General features: G+C 41.2%; 1 protein-coding gene across 1 annotated transcript in view; it reads left to right on the top strand.

The window, feature by feature from the left end:
* LOC133640480 (tyrosine-protein phosphatase non-receptor type 14-like) overlaps positions 1-25,768 on the top strand; it is a 137,131-nt gene that overhangs the window by 89,702 nt on the left and 21,661 nt on the right. The window contains exons 5-14 of the mRNA XM_062033923.1: positions 3,094-3,161; positions 3,242-3,312; positions 3,386-3,473; positions 3,545-3,633; positions 3,731-3,818; positions 8,174-8,256; positions 8,383-8,443; positions 10,485-10,563; positions 13,577-14,043; positions 21,815-22,996. Coding sequence (XP_061889907.1) covers positions 3,094-3,161; positions 3,242-3,312; positions 3,386-3,473; positions 3,545-3,633; positions 3,731-3,818; positions 8,174-8,256; positions 8,383-8,443; positions 10,485-10,563; positions 13,577-14,043; positions 21,815-22,996 — 2,276 coding nt within the window. The remainder of the gene's footprint in view (positions 1-3,093; positions 3,162-3,241; positions 3,313-3,385; positions 3,474-3,544; positions 3,634-3,730; positions 3,819-8,173; positions 8,257-8,382; positions 8,444-10,484; positions 10,564-13,576; positions 14,044-21,814; positions 22,997-25,768) is intronic.

The following is a 25,768-nucleotide window of genomic DNA, read 5'->3' as shown; positions in this document are numbered from 1 at the left end:
AATTTTTTTAGATCTTTAAGATGGAAAGTGTAGCTGCCATTATGATGAGCAGTGATTAGGGATGTCCAATAATATCGGACTGCCGATTATATCGGCCGATAAATGCTTTAAAATGTAATATCGTAAATTATCGGTATCGGTTTCAAAATTATCGGTATCGGTTTCCAAAAGTAAAATTCATAACTTTTTAAAAGGCCGCTGTGTACACGGACGTAGGGAGAAGTACAGAGCGCCAATAAACCTTAAAGGCACTGCCTTTGCAAGCCGGCCCAGTCACATAAAATCTACGGCTTTTCACACACACAAGTGAATGCAAGGCATACTTGGTCAACAGCCATACAGGTCACACTGAGGGTGGCCGTATAAACAACTTTAACACTGTTACAAATATGCGCCACACTGTGAACCCACACCAAACAAGAATGACAAACACATTTCGGGAGAACATCCGCACCGGAACACAACATAAACACAACAGAACAAATACCCACAACCCCTTGCAGCACTAACTCTTCCGGGACGCTACAATATAGTGGTTAGAGTGTCCGCCCTGAGATGGGTAGGTTGTGAGTTCAAACCCCGGCCGAGTCATACCAAAGACTATAAAAATGGGAGCCATTACCTCCCTGCTTGGCACTCAGCATCAAGGGTTGGAATTGGGGGTTAAATCACTAAAAATGATTCCCGGGCGCGGCCACCGCTGCTGCTCACTGCTCCCCTCACCTCCCAGGGGGTGATCAAGGGTGATGGGTCAAATGCAGAGGATAATTTCACCACACCTAGTGTGTGTGTGACTATCATTGGTACTTTAACTTTAACTTATTTTTAGGCTTTCTGCAGGCCATTTAAAAATATGTGGCGTTCCAAATCCCGGGCCTTGAGTTTGTTATGTTTGTGTTTTCCTGTGTTTTGTGTTTCACTTCCTGTCCTGGTGCTCTTGTTTTGTCTGTATTTCCTGTTTGGTCTCTTGTGTTTTGAAGCACCTTTACTTTCCTTTCCATGTCCTGCCAGCACACCTGATTCACGTTAATTAGTTCTATTTAGTTCCACCTGGGTCCCTCCCTCTGCGCTGGATCATCCTACTTGTTAGTCGGCTTGCTGTGCACCTCCCTCTTGCTAATAAATATACTTTTAGCTGCACGCCGTCTGCTATTTCCGCATCCTTAGAGTCACGTTCCAAGCAACGCTCACCAAACAAACCTTGACAACGTATTTTTGCTTCCATGTTACGTACATTGTGTAAGTTGTTTACGTAAATGTCATCATCAGGTACACTTCTACAATGTAAAGCAATCATATTTAAGAACTGTGGTATTATTTGAACACTGTTTATTATTATACAAACCCCGTTTCCATATGAGTTGGGAAATTGTGTTAGATGTAAATATAAACGGAATACAATGATTTGCAAATCGTTTTCAACCCATATTCAATTGAATGCACTACAAAGACAACATATTTGATGTTCAAACTGATAACCTTTTTTTTTTTTGCAAATAATCATTAACTTTAGAATTTGATGCCAGCAACACGTGACAAAGAAGTTGGGAAATGTGGCAATAAATACTGATAAAGTTGAGGAATGCTCATCAAACACTTATTTGGAACATCCCACAGGTGAACAGGCAAATTGGGAACAGGTGGGTGCCATGATTGGGTATAAAAGTAGATTCCATGAAATGCTCAGTCATTCACAAACAAGGACGGGGCGAGGGTCACCACTTTGTCAACAAATGCGTGAGCAAATTGTTGAACAGTTTAAGAAAAACCTTTCTCAACCAGCTATTGCAAGGAATTTAGGGATGTCACCATCTATGCTCCGTAATATCATCAAAGGGTTCAGAGAATCTGGAGAAATCACTGCACGTAAGCAGCTAAGCCCGTGACCTTCCATCCCTCAGGCTGTACTGCATCAACAAGCGACATCAGTGTGTAAAGGATATCACCACATGGGCTCAGGAACACTTCAGAAACCCACTGTCAGTAACTACAGTTGGTCGCTACATCTGTAAGTGCAAGGTAAAACTCTCCTATGCAAGGCAAAAAACATATATCAACAACACCCAGAAACGCCGTAGGCTTCGCTGGGCCTGAGCTCATCTAAGATGGACTGATACAAAGTGGAAAAGTGTTCTGTGGTCTGACGAGTCCACATTTCAAATTGTTTTTGGAAACTGTGGACGTCGTGTCCTCCGGACAAAAGAGGAAAAGAACCATCCGGATTGTTCTAGGCGCAAAGTGTAAAAGGCAGCATGTGTGATGGTATGGGGGTGTATTAGTGCCCAAGACATGGGTAACTTACACATCTGTGAAGGCGCCATTAATGCTGAAAGGTACATACAGCTTTTGGAGCAACATATGTTGCCATCCAAGCAACGTTACCATGGACGCCCCTGCTTATTTCAGCAAGACAATGCCAAGCCACGTGTTACATCAACGCGGCTTCATAGTAAAAGAGTGCGGGTACTAGACTGGCCTGCCTGTAGTCCAGACCTGTCTCCCATTGAAAATGTGTGAAGCCTAAAATAGCACAAGGGAGACCCCCGGACTGTTGAACAACTTAAGCTGTACATCAAGCAAGAATGGGAAAGAATTCCACCTGAGAAGCTTCAAAAATGTGTCTCCTCAGTTCCCAAACCTTTACTGAGTGCTGTTAAAAGGAAAGGCCATGTAACACAGTGGTGAACATGCCCTTTCCCAACTACTTTGGCACGTGTTGCAGCCATGAAATTCTAAGTTAATTATTATTTGCAAAAAAAAAAAAAAGTTTATCAGTTTGAACATCAAATATGTTGTCTTTGTAGCATATTCAACTGAATATGGGTTGAAAAGGATTTGCAAATCATTGTATTCTGTTTATATTTACATCTAACACAATTTCCCAACTCATATGGAAACGGGGTTTGTACGTTATATCACATTATCTAATATTTGACTTAAAGTGTCAGAAATGTTTCCTGTATAATATTTCATTTAGAAAAATGCTGATGCAACATAGTAAGGGAAATACAGTATTTTCTGTTAATAGCCGATAAGAAATTGCTGAAATGCATAAAAAGGTTATTAAGCGTGCATCAATTGCTGTTTTTCCAGCTGACTTTGGGGATTTCACTCAGTTTATGTCTCAGGACTTCCCCAGGGAGTACGTGCTCTTTCCGGTGGTAAGTAGTCTTCATTCACGTTGATAACTTGAATACTTACCTTTATTGCAGCGAGCTCCAGTTGTGTTTATAACCCCTAGAACTGGCCGAATGGAGATGAGGTGCTGGAGGAGTGGACTCAAAAGGTTGCAGAAGAGCACAAGAGCCACTGGTACTACAACCTTCATATTTATGACTGACTGACAGGTTGTTTTTTTCAATATTTTTGTCATGCATATTTGCAGCCGAATGCAAGCGGCCGAGGCCGAGCTCTTGTACATCAAGGAGGTGGAGAAACTGGACGGCTTTGGCCAGGAAAGCTTCCCTGCTAAGGTGGATACTAAACCCCCAAACATCCCCCGCGCTTTCTTAGCATTTGTTCAGACATGTTCCTTCATCTGCAGGACAACTACACCAATGATATTTTCATCGGCATGTCTTTCATCGGAGTGTTTGTCAAACACAGAAACGGGAGGTCCATCATGCTCCACAGGCAAGTCCTACTTTAGAGTTGCGGGATTCTTTAAATGTGCCGTGGTGACAGCGGGCCTAAATTTGTGGGGGGGGGAAAAAATGTGTGTTTGCGACAGGTGGAAGGACATCGGCACCATAGCGCACAACAAGTCAGCCATCACAGTGGAGATAACGAGCAGGGATGACACCATCATTTTTCACACGGTGAGTGTTGTGTCTCTGCGAGTGTGCGCACGTGTATCCCCCGACACATTATGAGCTGCGGCGTCGTATAGTTAGTTTAGTACCGTATTTTCTGGGCCATAGGGCGCACCGGATTATAAGGCGCACTGCCGATGAATGGTCTATTTTTTATCTTTTTTCACATAAAGCGCACCGGATTATAGGGCGCATTAAAGGCCTACTGAAAGCCACTACTAGCGACCACGCAGTCTGATAGTTTATATATCAATGATGAAATCTTAACATTGCAACACATGCCAATACGGCCGGGTTAACTTATAAAGTGACATTTTAAATTTCCCGCTAAACTTCCGGTTGAAAACGTCTATGTATGATGACGTATGCGCGTGACGTCAATCATTGAAACGGAAGTATTCGGACACATTGTATCCCATACAAAAAGCTCTGTTTTCATCGCATAATTCCACAGTATTCTGGACATCTGTGTTGGTGAATCTTTTGCAATTTGTTTAATGAACAATGAAGACTGCAAAAAAGAAAGTTGTAGGTGGGATCGGTGTATTAGCGGCTGGCTGCAGCAACACAACCAGGAGGACTTGGAGTTGGATAGCAGACGCGCTATCCGACGCTAGCCGCCGACCGCATCGATGATCGGGTGAAGTCCTTCGTCGCTCCGTCAATCGCTGGAACGCAGGTGAGCACAGGTGTTGATGAGCAGATGAGGGCTGGCGTAGGTGGATAGCTAATGTTTTTAGCATAGCTCTGTGAGGTCCCGTAGCTAAGTTAGCTTCAATGGCGTCGTTAGCAACAGCATTGTTAAGCTTCGCCAGGCTGGAAAGCATTAACCGTGTATTTACATGTCCATGGTTTAATAGTATTGTTGATCTTCTGTCTATCCTTCCAGTCAGGGGTTTATTTATTTTGTTTCTATCTGCAGTTAAGCACGATGCTATCACGTTAGCTCCGTAGCTAAAGTGCTTCGCCGATGTATTGTCGTGGAGATAAAAGTCACTGTGAATGTCCATTTCGCGTTTTCGACTCTCATTTTCAAGAGGATATAGTATCCGAGGTGGTTTAAAATACAAATCCGTGATCCACAATAGAAAAAGGAGAAAGTGTGGAATCCAATGAACCCATGTACCTCAGTTACGGTCAGAGCGAAAAAAGATACGTCCTGCACTGCACTCTTGTCCTTCACTCTTACGTTCCTCATCCACGAATCTTTCATCCTCGCTCAAATTAATGGGGTAATCGTCGCTTTCTCTGTCCGAATCGCTCTCGCTGCTGGTGTAAACAATGGGGAAATGTGAGGAGCCTTTCAACCTGTGACGTCACGCTACTTCCGGTACAGGCAAGGCTTTTTTTTATCAGCGACCAAAAGTTGCGAACTTTATCGTCGATGTTCTCTACTAAATCCTTTCTGCAAAAATATGGCAATATCGCGAAATGATCAAGTATGACACATAGAATGGCTCTGCTATCCCCGTTTAAATAAGAAAATTTCATTTCAGTATGCCTTTAAAGGAGTAATTTTATTATGATTTTTTTCTAAATGTAAAAGAATTCCTTGTGGTCTACATCAGTCTACATCAACCACTGTGCCGCGGCACACTAGTGTGCCGTGAGATACAGTCTGGTGTGCCGTGGGAGATTGTCATTTCACCTAATTGGGTTAAAAAGATTTTTTCACACACCAGTAATTACAATTCGCAAATGTGACTTAGTTGAGTCTCTGTGCTGTGTAGTGCAGTGTTTTTCAACCACTAGTGTGCCGTGGGAAATTATGCAACTTCACCTAATTGGTCCAAAAAATATATTTTTTGCAAATCAATAATTATAATCTGCAACTATTGTGCCGTTCCTTTGTCTGTGCTGTGTAGAACTCGGCAGGGTAACCATGTAATACTCCACGTCAGTAGGTGGCAGCAGGTAGTTCATTGCTTTGTAAAAGTCGGAATGTGCCGGGTGAGATGAGGACGGTTTGTCGTGATCCCAATATGCAAAAGGTAAAAAGGTATGTAACGCTTAAACCAAAAATTAACAAAAGGGAAAGGAAAATACATTGAAAAATAGGGATGGCTATGCAAAACGAAAGTAAAACTGAACTGGCTGCAAAGTAAACAGAAACAGAATGCTGGACGACAGCAAAAACTTGCAGCTTGTGGAGCAGAGACGGCGTCCACAAAGTACATCCGTACATGACTTGGCAATCAACAATGTCCCCACAAAGAAGGATAAAAACAACTTAAATAGCCTTGCTTGCTGACACAAAGCAGGTGCGGGCAATAGCGCTCAAAGGAAGACTCCAGAGAGCCACTAGGGCGGCGCTAAAGAGCCGCATGCGGCTCTAGAGCCGCGGGTTGCCGACCCCTGCCCTAAGAAAAGGCATTGAAGCTTAAGGAAGGCTATGCAGAACGAGACTAAAACTGAAATGGCTACAAAGTAAACAAAAACAGAATGCTGGACGACAGCAAAGACTTACTGTGGAGCAAAGACGCCGTCCACAATGTACATCCGAACATGACATGACAATCAACAATGTCCCCACAAAGAAGGATAAAAACAACTGAAATATTCTTGAATGCTAAAACAAAGTAGATGCAGGAAGTATCACAAAGGAAGACATGAAAACTAGAGATGTCCGATAATGGCTTTTTTGCAGATATTCCGATATTGTCCAACTCTTAATTACCGATTCCGATATCAACCAAAACCGATATATACGGTCGGGGAATTAACACATTATTATCCATCCATCTTCAACCGCTTATCCGGAATCGGGTCGCGGGGACAGCAGCTCCAGCAAAGACCCCCAGACTTCCCTCTCCAGAGCAACATTTGCGACTTCCTCCTGGGGAATCCCGAAGCGTTCCCAGGCCAGAGAGGAGATGTAATCCCCCCATCTGGTCCTTGGCCTGCCGCGGGGCCTCCTCCCAGTGGGACGTGCAACGAGGACCTCCCTAGGGAGACGCTCGTGAGGCATCCGCACGAGATGCCCGAACCACCTAAGCTGGCTCCTTTCCAAGCGAAGGAGCAGCGGCTCTACTCCGAGTCTCTCTCGGGTGACTGCACTTCTCACCCTATCTCTAAGGGAGATGCCAGCCACCCTTCTGAGGAAACTCATTTCGGCCGCTTGTATCCGCGATCTTATTCTTTCGGTCATTACCCACACTTCATGACCATAGGTGAGAGTAGGAATGTAGATAGCTCGGTAGACCGAGAGCTTTGCCTTCTGGCTCAGCTCCCAGCAGCCTAATTTTGTTGCGATGCCGCGGGGGGTGTATATTGTAGCGTCCCGGAAGAGTTATAAATAAATGATAAATGGGTTATACTTGTATAGCGCTTTTCTACCTTCAAGGTACCCAAAGCGCTTTGACAGTATTTCCACATTCACCCATTCACACACACATTCACACACTGATGGCGGGAGCTGCCATGCAAGGCGCTAACCAGCACCCATCAGAGGCAAAGGGTGAAGTGTCTTGCCCAAGGACACAACGGACATGACTAGGAAGGTAGAAGGTGGGAATTGAACCCCAGTAACCAGCAACACTCCGATTGCTGGCACAGCCACTCTACCAACTTTGCTGCAAGGGGTTCTGGGTATTTGTTCTGTTGTGTTTATGTTGTGTTACGGTGCGGATGTTCTCCCGAAATGTGTTTGGTGTGGGTTCACAGTGTGGTGTATGTTAAAGTTGTTTATACGGCTACCCTCAGTGTGACCTGTATGGCTGTTGACCAAGTATGCCTTGCATTCACTTGTGTGTGTGAAAAGCCGTAGATATTATGTGACTGGGCCGGCATGCAAAGGCAGTGCCTTTAAGGTTTATTGGCGCTCTGTACTTCTCCCTACGTCCGTGTACACAGCGGCCTATTAAAAAGTCATACATTTTACTTTTTGATACCGATACAGATGATTTGGAAACCGATACCGATAATTTCCGATATTACATTTTAAAGCATTTATCGGCCGATATTATCGGACATCTCTAATGAAAACTGCTACAGAAAAATACCAAAAAAAGACAAAAAGCCACGCAAGACAAGAAGTAAAACACTACACACAGGAAAACAGCAAATAAGTCAGGGTGTGATGTGACAGGTGGTGACAGTACACCTACTTTGAGACAAGAGCTATAGTGATGCATGCTTGGTTATGCTTTGAAGTCATATGCAACAATTGCGACGACGACTTTTTACTGCCAACTGAGTTTCATATTTTAATGATGTCTACTGGTGGTGTGTGCCTCCGCATTTTTTTCAACGCTAAAACTGTGCCTGGGCTCCAAAAAGGTTGTAAAAACACTGCCCTAGTGCACATGTGCAGCATGTGCTGTGGGAAGGTCACTCACCAATGTTTTTGTTCTTGCCTTTAGGAGGACATGGAAATGGCAAAGTACATCGCTCGTCTCTTCACGGCCAGACACAAGTTCTACAAACAGAACAAGATTTGTGCAGAGTGAGTCTCAGAATAGAACATGTGATCAAGTCACAAACCACATTTGGTCACCTGCTTCCTTGTGATCTGATTTATTATCTTTGCAATGATATAAATGTGTTGTCTAAGTCTTCCTTGTCTCTTTAGGCCCACTCATTCCCCCGCGCCAATCAGGAGGCGACCCACCTGGACTCACCGCCTCTCTCTGGTACGCTCAGTCTGTCAGAATACCCATCCCAAAAAAAGCTTTTTTTTTTTGGTTTGGCCTGTGTAGAGCTAGATTCCAGAAGGTTTTTGTGAAGGGTGCGGTTAGAGTCTTGACCCCGCTCTCCCACTCAGGGCTGCGCTTTAATTGGGCCACCGTTTAACGTGTGGTGTGGTGTGGCGTGGGTGTTGTTGTAAAGTTTGCCGGGCCGCCGCTTGCTGTGACTTCCGGTGTGACAATGAAGGCAGTGATTTGTGCGTCTCCCTCGCCGCTGGCCAGACAATGGCGGGAGCTAAATGTGGCACAATGGTCCCTCGCTCTTCTGGAATATTCCTGTGTCTGCAGGCGCTGCTTGTTGACAACCTCAAGGATCAAACGTATGTCAGAAAAGAACTAACCCAGGGCTTCTTCACCTTTTTGATCTTGGGGCCCAACTTTTCCACTTAAATATTAACACTGAATTAGTAATAGACTTAGACAAAGTGTATTGATCCACATGGGAAATTGTTCTTTTTTTAAATTATGTATAGTTATTTTATTACTTAGTATTTTTTTTTATTTTTTTATTTTTTATCTTACTCTTGATTTTAATTGTATTCAATAATTGTAATTCGTCTAACAGTTTACACCCTTGTCAAAGGATATGAAACCACGTGTTGAACACAAAATAATATCAAGGCTTAGGTCAGGCTGATTACAATAAGAAATATTAATCAATAATACTGCAAAAGAAGGGACTCATAAGAAAATACATAATAAATTAATAATTAAAAAATAAATGTACATACAATTAAGCAGTGCTAAAATAAATGAATTCTAACTAAATAAATAACATAATAATGTGTGTGTGTGTGTATATATATATATATATATATATATATATATATATATATATATATATATATATATATATATATATATATATATATATATATATATATATATATATATATATATATATATATATATATATATATATATATATAGTCAAGGTTACTATGGTTTATCCGTTATAAAGTGCTGAATATAGGGGTAGAGCGGAATATATGTTAGGTCAGGAAAAAACACAGAGGCTATTTCATCCCTACAAGCCTGTTTCGAAGGTTTCCCTGCTCTTCCGGGGATTTTATTGAAGTGTCTGTGGTTGTTAATTTTGATAGTAGGCTAATATAACTAATATAGACACATGTGTTGCCTTCATTATAACACTTATATAAGACTTTTAATTTTTTGCGGCTCCAGACAGGTTTTTATTTTTGTATTTTTGGTGCAATATGGCTCTTTCAACATTTTGGGTTGCCGTCCCCTGGCTTAAAGGATTGCAACAACAATTGGAAAACAAATACTGTATTGATGTTTTACTCGTTTTATACCGCACAGACTTAAAAGTGGACCCTAGATCAGGGGTGTCAAACTCATTTTAGCTCAGGGTCGCATAGAGGAAATTATTTTCCCAAATGGGCTGGACTGGTAAAAATGATGGCATAATAACTTAAAATAGAGACAACTTCAGATTGTTTTCTTTGTTTTACTTTTAGGCGTGTAAAGATTTCCGCCAAAAAACGCTGAAATCCGCGTATTCAAACATTTATTTTTGCGTCAAAACATCACTTCTGCATTTTTTTTCCCAATAAACTATCAGTAAAAATACGATGTAAACTGAACTTGTTGAATGCTTGCCTCAGCTTCAGGTACTTGCTGTTAAACGCCGCGCTGAGTTGCAGGACGGGGAGACGATCAGGAGCACCGAAACAAGCTCGCTCGTTAGCAAACCATCTAGCGAGCATACTTGTTGTTGCATCTGTTCGCTCTCCAAGCCACAACCTTGACAGCTGTCTACTTTGCTGCTAATTATATTTGGATCATTACAATCCCAACACTGTTCTTCCAAACCAGTTGATCTCATTAGCATGTGCAAGTGTCCATAGTGTTGAGTGTGCATACACACAGTATCAGGGCCTATATGGAGGATGCCCTTTGGGATTCCTGGTGGTCATCTACGACCAACAAGTTGTTCAATTCTCATGTGTCTTTCTTATTTCAGCCATGGCCGCAGACCTGTAACTTCCAGACAATGCATTCCCAGTATGGAGAACATTATCAAGACACACAGAGCTCTCAAGGTAAGACGCACACACACTCTTAACCAGGGGTGTCCTGATCCGATATTAATATCGGCCTGATATCAGCTAAAAACAAGTATCGGATGATATGGTCTTGCATCTAAAATCTGCGATATAGGCTAGGAGCTACACAACAGCTAAGCACACAATAGCACACACGCTAGACCTACGTTAGTATCCTTAATTGAACAATATTGCAGTCTAAAACAACAATATGTGTCAATACAAACAGGTATTCAATACTTATAGTTGCATACGTGTGCAAAGGCGCGGTGGAAAGTATCCAGTAACAAACGTGTCTGCATCGCGAGGGTAATGCGCTAAATGCGAGGATTTATTGTGACCACTCAAATGAACATTCAGCTTAATTTGAATTCAAGGCTGATAAATAGTTTTGTGTTTTTCCTACCTATCCTTGCCCTCAGTTTGAGTAATTTCACTCCATCAAACTTTTCCTAACATTCCACACTAAAAAAAATAATAAAAAATATGTGCTTTGCTATCGTATCGCACAGATGCCATATCTGGCCCGCCACATCATTTTACACGGCCCGCAAAAGCCTGGAAATAACACGCGTCTTTATTTTTATTTTATTTTTTCACTATTCTTTTTTTATACTTTTTAAAATGTTCTTGTAATCAGACCATATTTTCGGTATATTAGGTGGAATCTTTACCTTCTTTTTTTACTCCATTTTGACAGTACAAATACATGTACTGCATGCAACTGGGTATCTTTTCAACTGTAATATCATCTAATAATGAATAAATATTATATTATGATGCATTCCAAACGTTTTTTGTTCAAATAAAAAATGTATTCCTAAATATATATTTCACTTAGGAATTAAAAAAACAAGTCATCCATTAAATTGTACACTGTAAAAATGACAAAAATTGTACACTGTAAAAATGACAATATATTTTATAGTAAAAAACCGGAAGCTCAGTCACCAGAATTTTACAGTAAAGAAACTGTGGTACCGTTTTTTTTAATTTACATTAATACCCCGTAAAAACAACAGCTGCAGATTTTATGGTAAAAAAACCAACTGGTAGCTCAGAATTGTACCATAAAAAATCTGGAGGACTTTTTTTTCCATTTTTAGTAATATGCCGAAAAACCACCACAGTAAAATTCTAGCCACTAGCCAGATTTTCCTGCAAAAAAAATAAAAAATAATATTAATTAAGAGTACTGTTATTTTAGATCACAGGTTTTAAACTCAATCTGGCCTGCCACATCATTTACTGTGGCCAGACCCATCCTTTATGTGGTCCGCCACATTCATTTATGTGGCCCGCCCACAATCATTTAATGTGACCTGCCACATCATTTATGTAGCCTACCACTTCATTTATGTGGCCTGCCACCTCATTTATGTGGTCCACCACATAATTTACTGTATGTGGTCCACCACATAATTTATGTGGTCCGCCACATTCATTTACATGGCCCGCAGTGTCATTTAAAGTGGCCTGCCACCTCATTTATGTAGCCTACCACATCATTTATGTGGTCCACCACATCATTTAAGTTATCCATTAAATTGTACACTGTAAAAATGACAATAGATTTTATGGTACAAACCGGAAGCTCAGTCACCAGAATTTTACAGAAAAGAAATGTAATTTTTTTATTTACATTAATACCCCGTAAAAACAACAGCCGCAGATTTTATGGTAAAAAAAAACTGGTAGCTCAGAATTGTACCATAAAAAATCTGGAGGATTTTTTTTCCATTTTCAGTAATATGCTGTAAAAACCACCACAGTAAAATTCTAGCCACTAGCCAGATTTTCCTGCAAAAAAAATAAAAATAATAATAATAATTTAGTGTGCTTTAAATAAATATAATCCAATGCATAGTCCAGAGATACAGTCTGGTGTGCCGTGGGAGATGATCTAATTTCACCTATTTGGGTTAAAAATATATTTTGCAAAGCAGTAATTATAGTCTGCAAATGATGTGTTGTTGTTGCGTGTCTGTGCTGTCTAGAGCTCGGCAGAGTAACCGTGCAATACCATACCATATCAGTAGGTGGCAGCAGGTAGCTAATTGCTTTGTAGATGTGGGAAACAGCGGGAGGCAGGGTGCAGGTAAAAAGGTGTCTAATGCTTTAACCAAAAATAAAGAAAAGGTGAGTGCCCCTAAGAAAAGGCATTGAAGCTTAGGGAAGGCTATGCAGAACGAGACTAAAACTGAACTGGCTACAAAGTAAACAAAAACAGAATGCTGGAGGACAGCAAAGACTTACTGTGGAGCAAAGACGGCGTCCACAATGTACATCCCAACATGACATGACAATCAACAATGTCCCCACAAAGAAGGATAAAAACAACTGAAATATTCTTGACTGCTGAAACAAAGTAGATGCGGGAAATATCGCTCAAAGGAAGACATGAAACTGCTACAGGAAAATACCAAAAAAAAGAGAAAAGCCACCAAAATAGGAAAGTAAAACACTAGACACAGGAAAACAGCAAAAAAGTCCAAATAAGTCAGGGTGTGATGTGACAGGGTGTGACAGTACACCTACTTTGAGACAAGAGCTATAGTGATGCATGCTTGGTTATGCTTTAAAGTCATATCCAACAATTGCGACTTTTTACTGTCAACTGAGTTTAGTTTTTGAATGATGTCTGCTGGTGGTGTGCCTCCGCATTTTTTCGACGTAAAAAATGTGCCTCGGCTGAAAAAAGGTTGAAAAACACTGACATAGCCAATTGTGTAACAACATTATGTGGGCAGCCATAACTGCCATGTGGCCCTCAATGAAAACAAGTTTGGCATCCCTGTCCTATCGGATTAATATCGGTATCGGCCAATACTCAGAACTGTAATATCGGTATTGTATCGGAAGTGACAAAGTAGTATCGGGACACCCCTGCTCCTCTAACTTCAGAGTTCAGCATCCTTTGTTAGAATTACCAAAGGCGGGGATTAAGTCTCTAGGGCTAACAAAAGTCTATTTTTAAGTTCAAGTACTTCATCCTGTGTGTCCTAAATAGATAGTATCTTCCATGATGACCCGTACTACAAGTCCCAGACCAGCCTGGACCACTGCCAAGTGGACTTCCCCTTCCGTAACGGCACCTTGCCCAACGGCAGCATGTACAGCAGCCCCAGCCTGAGCTCCCTCAACCACTCGCAGACGTTCATCCCGCCCTCGCCGCTCTCCTCCAACCTCAGCATCCCGGGCAGCGAGCTCATGCGCCCGGACTACATCCCCAGCCACCGCCACAGCGCCATCATCGCTCCGTCCTACCGCCCCACGCCCGAGTACGACGCCGTGATGCGGCAGAAGCGGCGCATCCTCCCCGCCCACCACGACCTCCACAGCCAGTCGCTGCGCAGTCTGAACATTAGCAACGCCTGTGCTTACCGCCAGCCTGAGGCCTTGGTCTACAGCCAGCCAGAGATGAGGGAGAGGGCGCCTTACCATGGACTTGGACCCAGTCCAGGACCTTACACACAGGTAAGGAGAGCATCAGTTGGTATGTAAATTGTACTTACGGCATGTAAGAGTACCGTTAATTTAGAGCACAGGTTTTAAACTCAATCTGGCCCGCCACATCATTTAATGTGGCCAGACCCATCCTTTATGTGGTCCGCCACGTTCATTTATGTGGCCTGCCACCTCATTTATGTGGTCCACCACATAATTTACTGTATGTGGTCCACCACATAATTTATGTGGCCTGCCACATCATTTTGTAGCCTACCACATTATTTATGTGGCCTACCACATTATTTTATGTGGCCTACCACATCATTTCATGTGGTCCGGCACATTATTTTATGTGGTCCACCCCATCATTTATGTGGTCCGCCACATTATTTTATGTGGTCCACCACATCCTTTTATGTGGCCTCCCACATCCTTTTATGTGGCCCGCAGTGTCATTTAATGTGACCTGCCACTTCATTTATGTAGCCTACCACTTCATTTATGTGGCCTGCCACCTCATTTATGTGGTCCACCACATAATTTACTGTATGTGGTCCACCACATAATTTATGTGGTCTGCCACATCATTTATGTGGTCTGCCACATTATTTTATGTGGTCCACCACATCCTTTAATGTGGCCTCCCACATCCACATCCTTTTATGTGGCCTCCCACTTCATTTTGTGGCCTACCACATTATTTTATGTGGCCTACCACATTATTTTATGTGGCCTACCACATCATTTTATGTGGTCCGGCACATTATTTTATGTGGCCTGCCACATCATTTATGTGGCCTACCACATTATTTATGTGGCCTGCCACTTTAATTTATGTGGTCGACCACATTATTTTATGTGGTCCAACCCATCATTTATGTGGTCTGCCACATTACATTATTTTATGTGGTCCACCACATCCTTTTATGTGGCCTCCCACATCCTTTTATGTGGCCTGCCACATCATTATGTGGCCCGCAGTGTCATTTAATGTGACCTGCCACTTCATTTATGTAGCCTACCACTTCATTTATGTGGCCTGCCACCTCATTTATGTGGTCCACCACATAATTTATGTGGTCCGCCACATCATTTATGTGGTCTGCCACATCCTTTTATGTGGCCTGCCACATCATTTTGTGGCTTACCACATTATTTATGTGGCCTACCACATTATTTTATGTGGCCTACCACATTATTTTATGTGGCCTACCACGTTTTTTATGTGGCCTACCACATCATTTTGTGGCCTACCACATTATTTTATGTGGCTTACCACATTATTTTATTTGGCCTACCACGTTATTTTATGTGGCCTACCACATCATTTTATATGGCCTGCCACATCATTTACGTGGCCTACCACATCATTTTATGTGGTCCGGCACATTATTTTACGTGGCCTACCACATCATTTTATGTGGCCTGCCACATCATTTATGTGGCCTGCCACATCATTTATGTGGCCTGCCACATTATTTTATGTGGCCTACCACATTAATTTATGTGGTCCACCACATCATTTTATGTGGTCCGGCACATTATTTTATGTGGTCCACCCCATCATTTTATGTGGTCCGGCACATTATTTTAATTGGCCTGACTTTTTTTGGTTGAATGTATTTATTCTTTTCAATCAATCAATGTTTATTTATATAGCCCTAAATCACAAGTGTCTCAAAGGGCTGTTAATTTGAACAGAAAAATGTATTGCATGCAATTGCACATGTTGTACACGTTCTTAATAATGTATCTAGTTTTTATTTTTAGGTTATCAAAAATAAATACTTAAATATTTGCGCATCACCTTGACTTCGGATTTCAAAGCAAGATATCCATCAAAAAGAGATGCTTATGCAAATTATGGAAGAAGGCTTTATATTCATATGTATTCACTGTTCCAAGCGGCCCCCCTTAGGGACACCATAATCAATCACATTACAACTGCCAAAAAGGAGAGGACTCCAAGGGCTGCCTTGAGGAACGCCTCAGTTATGTAAATCACAAGTTTGGACCCCAATGTTCTATGTTTGCTGCCAAGGTTAAAAGTGACGATTTGATCCATGAGTGAGATTAGCCAATACCAATACTTTGCAGTTATGCACATTTACACTCAGTATATCCATCCATCCATTTTCTATTGCTTGTCCCTTTGATAATATTTACAATAATAGGAATAAAGTAAAATCCTATTTATGAATGGCATTAATGTGCAGAGCACACACCATTTTACATCAAAGCTGGCCAAATATTCTGATTCGGGGGCCACATTGAGAGAAAAAAATGTGTCTGGGGGGTCCAAGGTGTATGTGTGTATAAATCATATATACACATTTAGCTGTAAAAAATGCTGTGTTTGGATCCTTTTTTATAGAAACACTAATACCAAAAGTCACAACGTCCGATAGTTATAAAAAAAAAGGTATGACAGACCACCTCAAAAAAAACGGAATGGAATTTTTCATTTTTTTACTGAATGGGAGACCCAAAATGTACATGAAAATAAAGAAAGAGTGGGATTTACAATATTAAATATGAACAATAAAACACTGAATATTAATGAATGAAATATGAATGAAATAAGTTTATTTCGGTCATGTAATCAACCATCAACCATTTTGTGTGACCAGTTTAAATGTACAGATTATACACTACCGTTCAAAAGTTTGGGGTGACATTGAAATGTCCTTATTTTTGAAGGAAAAGCACTGTACTTTTCAATGAAGATAACTTTAAACTAGTCTTAACTTGAAAGAAATACACTCTATACATTGCTAATGTGGTAAATGACTATTCTAGCTGCAAATGTCTGGCTTTTTGGTGCAATATCTACATAGGTGTATAGAGGCCCATTTCCAGCAACTATGTCTGCTTTTTGGTGCAATATCTACATAGGTGTATAGAGGCCCATTTCCAGTGTTCTAATGGTACAATGTGTTTGCTCATTGGCTCAGAAGGCTAATTGATGATTAGAAAACCCTCGTGCAATCATGTTCACACATCTGAAAACACTTTAGCTCGTTACAGAAGCGACAAAACTGACCTTCCTTTGAGCAGATTGAGTTTCTGGAGCATCACATTTGTGGGGTCAATTAAACGCTCAAAATGGCCAGAAAAAGAGAACTTTCATCTGAAACTCGACAGTCTATTCTTGTTCTTAGAAATGAAGGCTATTCCACTAAATTGTTTGGGTGACCCCAAACTTTTGAACGGTAGTGTACATATTTAACAATCATACACATTTACACACACAAAGAGAAGAAAAAGCATGACCGAAAAAGGAATAGACTGAAGCCAAAGCTTATATTTGCCTATTTTAAACATTCACTGAAAATGAGATGGCCTGGAACATCAACGTTAAAAAAATCAATGTGATGAAAGTTATTGTTACTATATTTTATAATTTTCAATTATTTCACCTTTCAATGTTTTCTTAAACCTTAACAAAGAAGTACGTGTCTTCAACTCATCACTGAGCTTGTTCCACCATTTAACTCCTAAAACTGAAATACATTTGTATTTTATATTCCTTCTTACTTTACCAATTTCAAAAATTAATATCCCCGTAAATGATAGTTTTCTCCTCTTAATGGAAATAAGCTAAGAATACAAGCTGGAAGGCTGTTGTTCTTTACTCCAACCATCATTTCCATTGTTTTTAAAAACACAATATCTGAACATATTTTACAGTCTGGTGTGCCGTGTGAGATTATCAAGTTTCACCTATTTGGGTTAAAAATATTTTTTGCAAAGCAGTAATTATAGTCTGCAAATGATGTGTTGTTGTTGAGTGTCGGTGCTGTCCGTGTAATACTCTTCCATGTCAGTAGGTGGCAGCAGGTAGCTAATTGCTTTGTAGATGTCGGATACAGCGGGAGGCAGTGTGCAGGTAAAAAGGTGTCTAATGCTTAAACCAAAAATAAACAAAAGGTGAGTGCCCCTAAGAAAAGGCATTAAAGCTTAGGGAAGGCTATGCAGAACGAAACTAAAACTGAACTGGCTACAAAGTAGACAAAAACAGAATGCTGGACGACAGCAAAGACTTACTGTGGAGCAAAGACGGCGTTACACATTAGAACTTCATTCATAGTAGCACGCTTTGTGTATTATTCTAATGACCCTTTTTTGAAGGTTAATTATTGTGTGCATTTTGCCCAGATCTGTTTTACATAATATATGATGTCAAATATATAATAAAAGTCAATACAATCAATTATGTTCGCTAGCAAGGTTCTGCCAATGTGTTCACAGTGGTCCAAGTTTCTCTATCCAACAGGAAAACTCTTACTGTTCTTAGGAATTTGCTGCAAATTTGTTGTCTCCCAAGTTTTGAACTGAACTCTAATTAAACCATTCCGAGGCCGAATCTGATTATTTATTTATTTATGTATTTATTTGACAGGGACAGTACAATTAAACATTGCTACCCATAGATAACCGATGTCAAAGTACTTAAGACTTCTAGCCACAGGCTAATTTGCAACCCTTTTCCCTGGTTAAGCTTTTAAAGAAAAGTAGAGAAAAGTGGAAAAGGATTAAGACAAAGTACAAAAATAAAAACACATTGAAAATAATTGGCCCCATTTGTCCATAGTACACCCAGTTCTAGTGCTCACACTTCTTTTTATTTTTTTATTAATCAATCCAACAAAACAATACACAGCAATACCATAACAATGCAATCCAATTCCAAAAGCAAACCCGACCCAGCAACACTCAGAACTGCAATAAACAGAGCAATTGAGAGGAGACACAAACACGACAAAAGTAGTGAAACAAAAAAGAATATTATCAACAACAGTATCAATATTAGTTACAATTTCAACATAGCAGTGATTAAAAATCCCTCATTGACATTATCATTAGACATTTATAAAAAAAGAACAATAGTGTCACAGTGGCTTACACTTGCATCGCATCTCATAAGCTGGACAACACGCTGTGTCCAATATTTTCACAAAGTGCTCACACTTCTGATTTTCCCTTAAGCCACTTTTTCAGTTTTGTGGGGAAAAGTTGAATGTCTGACTGTGACTTTACCTCCAGTGGCAAAGAGTTCCACAGATGTGAGGCCTTCACTGACAATGCGGACTGACCCAGAGTCGTCCGACACCTAACTCCGACTGACTGCAGCTCCAGTCTGCGCACCTTCACTACTGTACCTTTGTATTTTTTGACACATCACATCAGGGGCGAATCCATTAAGACACTTAAAAATAGCTTTTAAAAATGAGAAATGTATAAAGTTATCAAAACTCATCATGTTATATTTTTGGGTAATATGGCAGTTGATTGATTGATTGATTGAGACTTTTATTAGTAGGTTGCACAGTGAAGTACATATTCCGTACAATTGACCACTAAATGGTAACACCCGAATAAGTTTTTCAACTTGTTTAAGTCGGGGTCCACTTAAATTGATTCATGATACAGATATATACTATCATATATACCAGGGGTCGGCAACCCAAAATGTTGAAAGAGCCATATTGGACCAAAAATACAAAAACAAATCTGTCTGGAGCCGCAAAAAAATAAAAGCCATATTACATACAGATAGTGTACGTGTCATGAGATATAAATTGAATTAAGAGGACTTAAAGGAAACTAAATGACCTCAAAAATACCTACCAATGAGGCATAATGATGCAATGTGTACATATAGCTAGCCTAAATAGCATGTTAGCATCGGTTAGCTTGCAGTCATGCAGTGACCAAATATGTCTGATTAGCACTCCACACAAGTCAATAACATCAACAAAACTCATCTTTCATGCACAAACTTAAAAGTTTGGTGGACAAAATGAGACAGAAAAAGAAGTGGCATAAAACACGTCCTAGAAAGTCGGAGATAGTTATACATGTAAACAAACTACGGTGAGTTCAAGGACCGCCAAAATTAGTAGGACAAAACGGCTCTCGACAAATACTCGAATCAGTGAAGCATGTTTAATATAAACAGTGTGCTTTATAACAATTAGGGAGGTTTGTGTCATGTTTGTCCTCCTACAGAAAACCGTATTAAAACAAAAAATGTATTTTTTCCCCTCATCTTTTTCCATTTTTCATACATTTTTGAAAAAGCTCCAGAGAGCCACTAGGGCGGCGCTAAAGAGCCGACCCCTGATATGTACTATCATCATAATACAGTCATCACACAAGATAATCACATTGAATTATTTACATTATTTAGCAGTGATGATTAAGTACCAATCATAGTCACACACACACACTAAGTGTGGCGTAATTATCCTCTGCATTTGACCCATCACCCTTAATCACCCCCTGGGTGGTGAGGGGAGCAGTGAGCAGCAGCGGTGGCCGTGCCCGGGAATCATTTTTGGTGATTTACCGTATTTTCCGCACCATAAGCCGCCCTGTGTTGTAAGCCGCACCTTCAATGAATGGCATATTTCAAAACTTTGTTTACCTATTAGCCGCCCCGTGTTATTAGCCGCACCTACGCTGCGCTAAAGGGAATGTCAACAAAACAGTCAGATAGGTCAGTCAAACTTTAATAATATATTACAAACCAGCGTTCTAACAACTCTGTTCACTCCCAAAATGTAATGTGCAAATGTGCAATCACAAAAATAGTAACACTGAAAATAGTGCAGAGCAATAGCAACATCAATAACTCAACGATGCTCATACGTTAGTGTCACACAACACACAAAATAAACATTTAAAGCTCACGTTCTGAAGTTATTACTCATCCACAAATCCCTCGAATTATTCTTCTTCTTTGGTGTGCTTCACTTGTTTTTTGACACCATCTGTGATGTGGACGCGCATGCAGTCGTAGATCAACAGGGACGGAGCTGCGTGAAAAAAGTCACCCGGTCTCTCCGCTCATTTTTTCTTCATCCATCCATCCCTTCGAGTTAGCTTTTATGATGACGCCGGCTGGAAAGTTCTCTTTTGGCAAGGTCTTCCTTTTGAATATCACCGCGGGTGGAAGTTTCTGGCCGTTAGCATGGCAAGCTAGAACCACAATGAAGGACGACTTCTCATTCCCTGTGGTGCGAATATTCACCGTACGTGCTCCCGTTGTATCCACAGTGCGGTTCACAGGAATATCAAAAGTCAGTGGAACCTTGTACGCGTGTCTCTTAGTAGGAGACATTTTGTGGTCTTTACAGAAACACACAAATGAAATGAAACGTAATATCCGCGCGCTTCTTCTTCTACGGGGGCGGGTGCTCACCTTGGCGGTTGCTTACAGTAGAAGAAGAAGCGCTTCCTCTTCTATGGGGGCGGTTGCTTACCGTAGAAGAAGAAGCGCTTCCTCTTCTACGGGGAAAAAAGATGGCGGGTGTTTACCGTAGTTGCGAGACCTAAACTTTATGTAAATAAATATGAATATTAATCCATATACAAGGCGCACCGGGTTATAAGCCGCACTGTCAGCTTTTGAGAAAATTTGTGGTTTTTAGGTGCGGCTTATGGTGCGGAAAATACGGTAACCCCCAATTCCAACCCCTGATGCTGAGTGCCAAGCACGGAGGTGATGGCTCCCATTTTTATAGTCTTTGGTATGACTCGGCCGGGGTTTGAACTCACAACCTACCCATCTCAGGGCGGCCACTATGCCACTGAGTAGATGCTTCATTGGTCATTACCCCTCCCCAACAATGTTTGGACATTCCTTATGAGGCGACTAGGGTTGTCATTCTAGACCAGGATCAGACAAAAATGTCAATGTTTGTATTGGATTGAGATGTAATTAGATCAGGGTTTTCTTTAAGTGTGTATTATCGTCCATATTGGACTTTTCTAACATTTCTCTGCTTTCCAGATCAGCTACAGTAAGCCGGTGTCTCATGGCCCCCATCAGGGAGGGCCAGCGAGCAGTCAGGGTCCGTGTCATTCGCCATGCATCAACGGAGGCAGCGGCGTTGGCGGCGGCGTGGGAAGCTCAATATCTCACACCGTCAGCACACCCGAGCTCGCTAACACCAAACAGCAAGGGACTAATCCCGGGAACTACGCCGCCACGCCTCACATCATGAGAAGCCACATATCCCGACCTCCCCCGCCGTATCCCTCCACCCCCTTCCGGCCCGCCACCAGCACGCCGGACCTGGCCAGCCATCGCCTCCGCTGCATCGGGGGCAGCAGTCCGGAGCTGGTGACCCGCATGGTGCAGCTGTCGGTGAAGACTTTCCAGCCCGACAGCTCGGCGGTGGTGCACCAGTCCCTGCAGGAGGTCAGCGAGCCGCTCACCACGGCGGCCAAGCACCGCTCCACGCTGGGCAAGAGGCACAGCATGGAGGTGATTAGCAGCATGAGGGCCGGGGGTGGCATGGAGGCCATGGTGATGAAGGGCATGAACGCTCCTCTTCATCGGAGGAACACTCTCCGGGAGCATGTGATGCCTCCTCACCCGCATCCTCCTCAAGCCATAGACCTGCCAATACCCATCCCTCCCCAGCAGGAGGAGCCGCCTGCTCCCGTCACCTATCAGCATCAAAAAACCCTCTCCAACGCCACCATGCTCATCCACAGCAGTGAGAGCGAGGAGGAGGAGGAGGAGGAAGAGGAGGAGGAAGAGAGGCCTGAGCTTGATGTTCAAATCCCGGGTCTTAATGAGGACATCAGCATCAGCGCCCAGTTGCAGGCCGCCTTGGCCAAACTGCCCAACAAACCCCCTCCGGAGTACCCCGGTCCTCCCAGACCTCCCAGCATCGTTTCCACCCACGCTCACCACCACGACACGGCGGCGCACGGACGCCACGGGTTCATGGACCCCGACCAAGCCCAGGTGGCCGGGGGTGGCGACCCTGAAAGCGGCGGCGGTGGGACTCTAACGCGCGGCGAGCAGGGCGGGCTGAACGGGAACCTTTTGGGGCCGTCCATTTCAGAACCCGACCTGACCAGCGTGAAGGAGAGGGTGAGGAAGGAGCCGGTGAAGGAGAGGCCCGTGTCGGAGATGTTCTCTTTGGAGGACAGCATCGTGGAGAGGGAAATAGCTCAGAGGGTAAGACTTTTTTCATGCTGGAATTTTGGCCATATCATTTGAAAATTCTCATTGGTCACCATAATGACCAACATTAACTTCTAAAGCAGGGGTGCTCACACTTTTTCTGCAGGCTAGCTACTTTTCAATTGATCAAGCCGCGGGGATCTACCTCATTCATATATATAATTTATATTTACTTATTTATGAAATATATGTTTTTGTTAACAAGTTAAAGGTGTTTAATGATAATGCAAGCATGTTTAACACATATAGTTAATATTGTTAATACATTAAAGGTGTTTAATGATAATACAAGAATGTTTAATACATATAGTTAATATTGTTAATAAATTAAAGGTGTTTAATGATAATACAAGAATGTTTAATACATATAGTTAATATTGTTAACAAGTTAAAGGTGTTTAAAGATAATACAAGCATGTTTAACACATATAGTTAATATTGTTAATAAATTAAAGGTGTTTAAAGATAATACAAGAATGTTTAATACATATAGTTAATATTGTTAACAAGTTAAAGGTGTTTGATGATAATACAAGCATGTTTAACACATATAGTTACCGTAATTTCCGGACTATAAGCCGCTACTTCTTCTCCGACACCGACGAAGAGGATTTCAGTGGTTTTAGTACGCAGGAGGAAGACGATGATACAATGATTAAAGACTGACTTTTCATATACCGGTAGGCAGGTTATTTTGATAACGTACAGGCGAGCACTTTGTATTCCTTTGCAGCGTTGTATTATTTGTACTCTGCACGAATGCTGTTCGCCATGTCAAAGATGTGAAAGTTTGATTGAATGATTGAAAGATTTATTGTTAATAAATGGGACGCTTTGCGTTCCCAAACAGTCATCTCTGTCCCGACAATCCCCTCCCTGGTAGCAGGAACCCCTATATACTACGCTAATTACACATCAAAACCCTGCGGCTTATAGTCGGGTGCGGCTTATATATGGAGCAATCTGTATTTTCCCCTAAATTTAGCTGGTGCGGCTTATAGTCAGGTGCGGCGTATAGTCCGGAAATTACGGTAATATTGTTAATAAGTTAAAGTTGTTTAAAGATAATACAAGCATGTTTAATACATATAGTTAATATTGTTAACAAGTTAAAGGTGTTTAATGATAATGCAAGCATGTTTAACACATATAGTTAATATTGTTAATAAATTAAAGGTGTTTAATGATAATACAAGCATGTTTAACACATATAGTTAATATTGTTAACAAGTTAAAGGTGTTTAATGATAATGCAAGCATGTTTAACACATATAGTTAATATTGTTAGTAAATTAAAGGTGTTTAATGATAATACAAGAATGTTTAATACATATAGTTAATATTGTTAACAAGTTAAAGGTGTTTAAAGATAATACAAGCATGTTTGATACATATAGTTAATATTGTTAACAAGTTAAAGGTGTTTAAAGATAATACAAGCATGTTTAACACATATAGTTAATATTGTTAACAAGTTAAAGGTGTTTAATGATAATACAAGCATGTTTAACACATATAGATTCCTTTCTTTGATGAAGACAAGAATATAAGTTGGTGTATTACCAGATTGTGATGACTTGCATTGATAGGAATCAGACAATGGTGCTGATAACGTCCGCATTTTCAAATGGAGGAGAAAAAAGTCCTCCTTTCTGTCCAATACCACATGAAAGTGGTTGGTTTTTGGCATCTTATTTGTCCAGCTTCCGTACTCCTTTGTATACACTTTACAAGAAATACATTGGCGGCAAACTCCGTAGCTTGCTAGCTTGTGCACGCTAGCTTTCTGAGACTCTTATATTGTTAGCGCAGGCAGGATGAAGCAGAGCTTTTATTGTGCAACTGTGCAGTCGGTCTTTGGAGTTTTGACGACAGGTACGGCGCCAGAGTCTGTTGAAATAAAAAGTGTTTCTCGCCTTCCTGTCGGTCATTTTTTCTTAATAATGAGCTGACAGCAGCCAGCGTCATCTCAGAAGACCCTCGGGTGCCGTGAATGTCAATCAAGTGATGAAAGTGACGTCATAGTGAAGATTTATAATCGCTCATTTTTAGGACAATTTTTTTTTATGCCTGGCTGGCGATCGACTGACACACCCTCCGCCATCGACCGGTAGCTCGCGATCGATGTAATGAGCACCCCTGCTCTAAAGGCTTAGTGGCCACATGCGTGGACAGCACCTTTTAGCTCTAATTTCCAAAATTGTGTACACTACTGAATTGGGGTCTTATGGCCGCTTATGTGGACACTTATGCTGCCATCTGGTGGTGTCAGAAGAGTATAACATACAATGGAATTTGGAAGAAAAAAAAAGTGTAAAAATAAAAATTAGCATGTCACTAAACATGAAGTACACGTTTGTGTACTTATGGACTAAGTACATCATATCAAAAGATTATTTTTAATCTGTATTCTAATTAGGGTCCAATAAGCCCAAATAGCCAAGAGAAATTAAAAAAAAGCATGTAAACAAACATCTTGGGCCTTAAGAGGTTAAAATACAGTAACGTAGTAGGCCTAAATCAGGGGTGTCAAATTAATTTCAGATCAGGGGCCACATGGAGAAAAATCTCCTCCCAAGTGGGCTGGACTGGTAAAAAATCACGACATGAGAACTTAAAAAATAAAGACAAACTTCAGATTGTTTTCTTTGTTTAAAAATAGAACAAGCACATTCTGAAATTGTACAAATTATAATGTTCAGAATCATAAATACTTTATTAATCCCCGAGGGGAAATTAAAAATGACAATGTAAATAGTCATGAAA

The sequence above is a fragment of the Entelurus aequoreus genome, linkage group LG23 (assembly GCF_033978785.1).
Source record: "Entelurus aequoreus isolate RoL-2023_Sb linkage group LG23, RoL_Eaeq_v1.1, whole genome shotgun sequence".
NCBI lineage: Eukaryota > Metazoa > Chordata > Actinopteri > Syngnathiformes > Syngnathidae > Entelurus > Entelurus aequoreus.
This window is presented reverse-complemented; position numbering and strand designations above follow the sequence as displayed.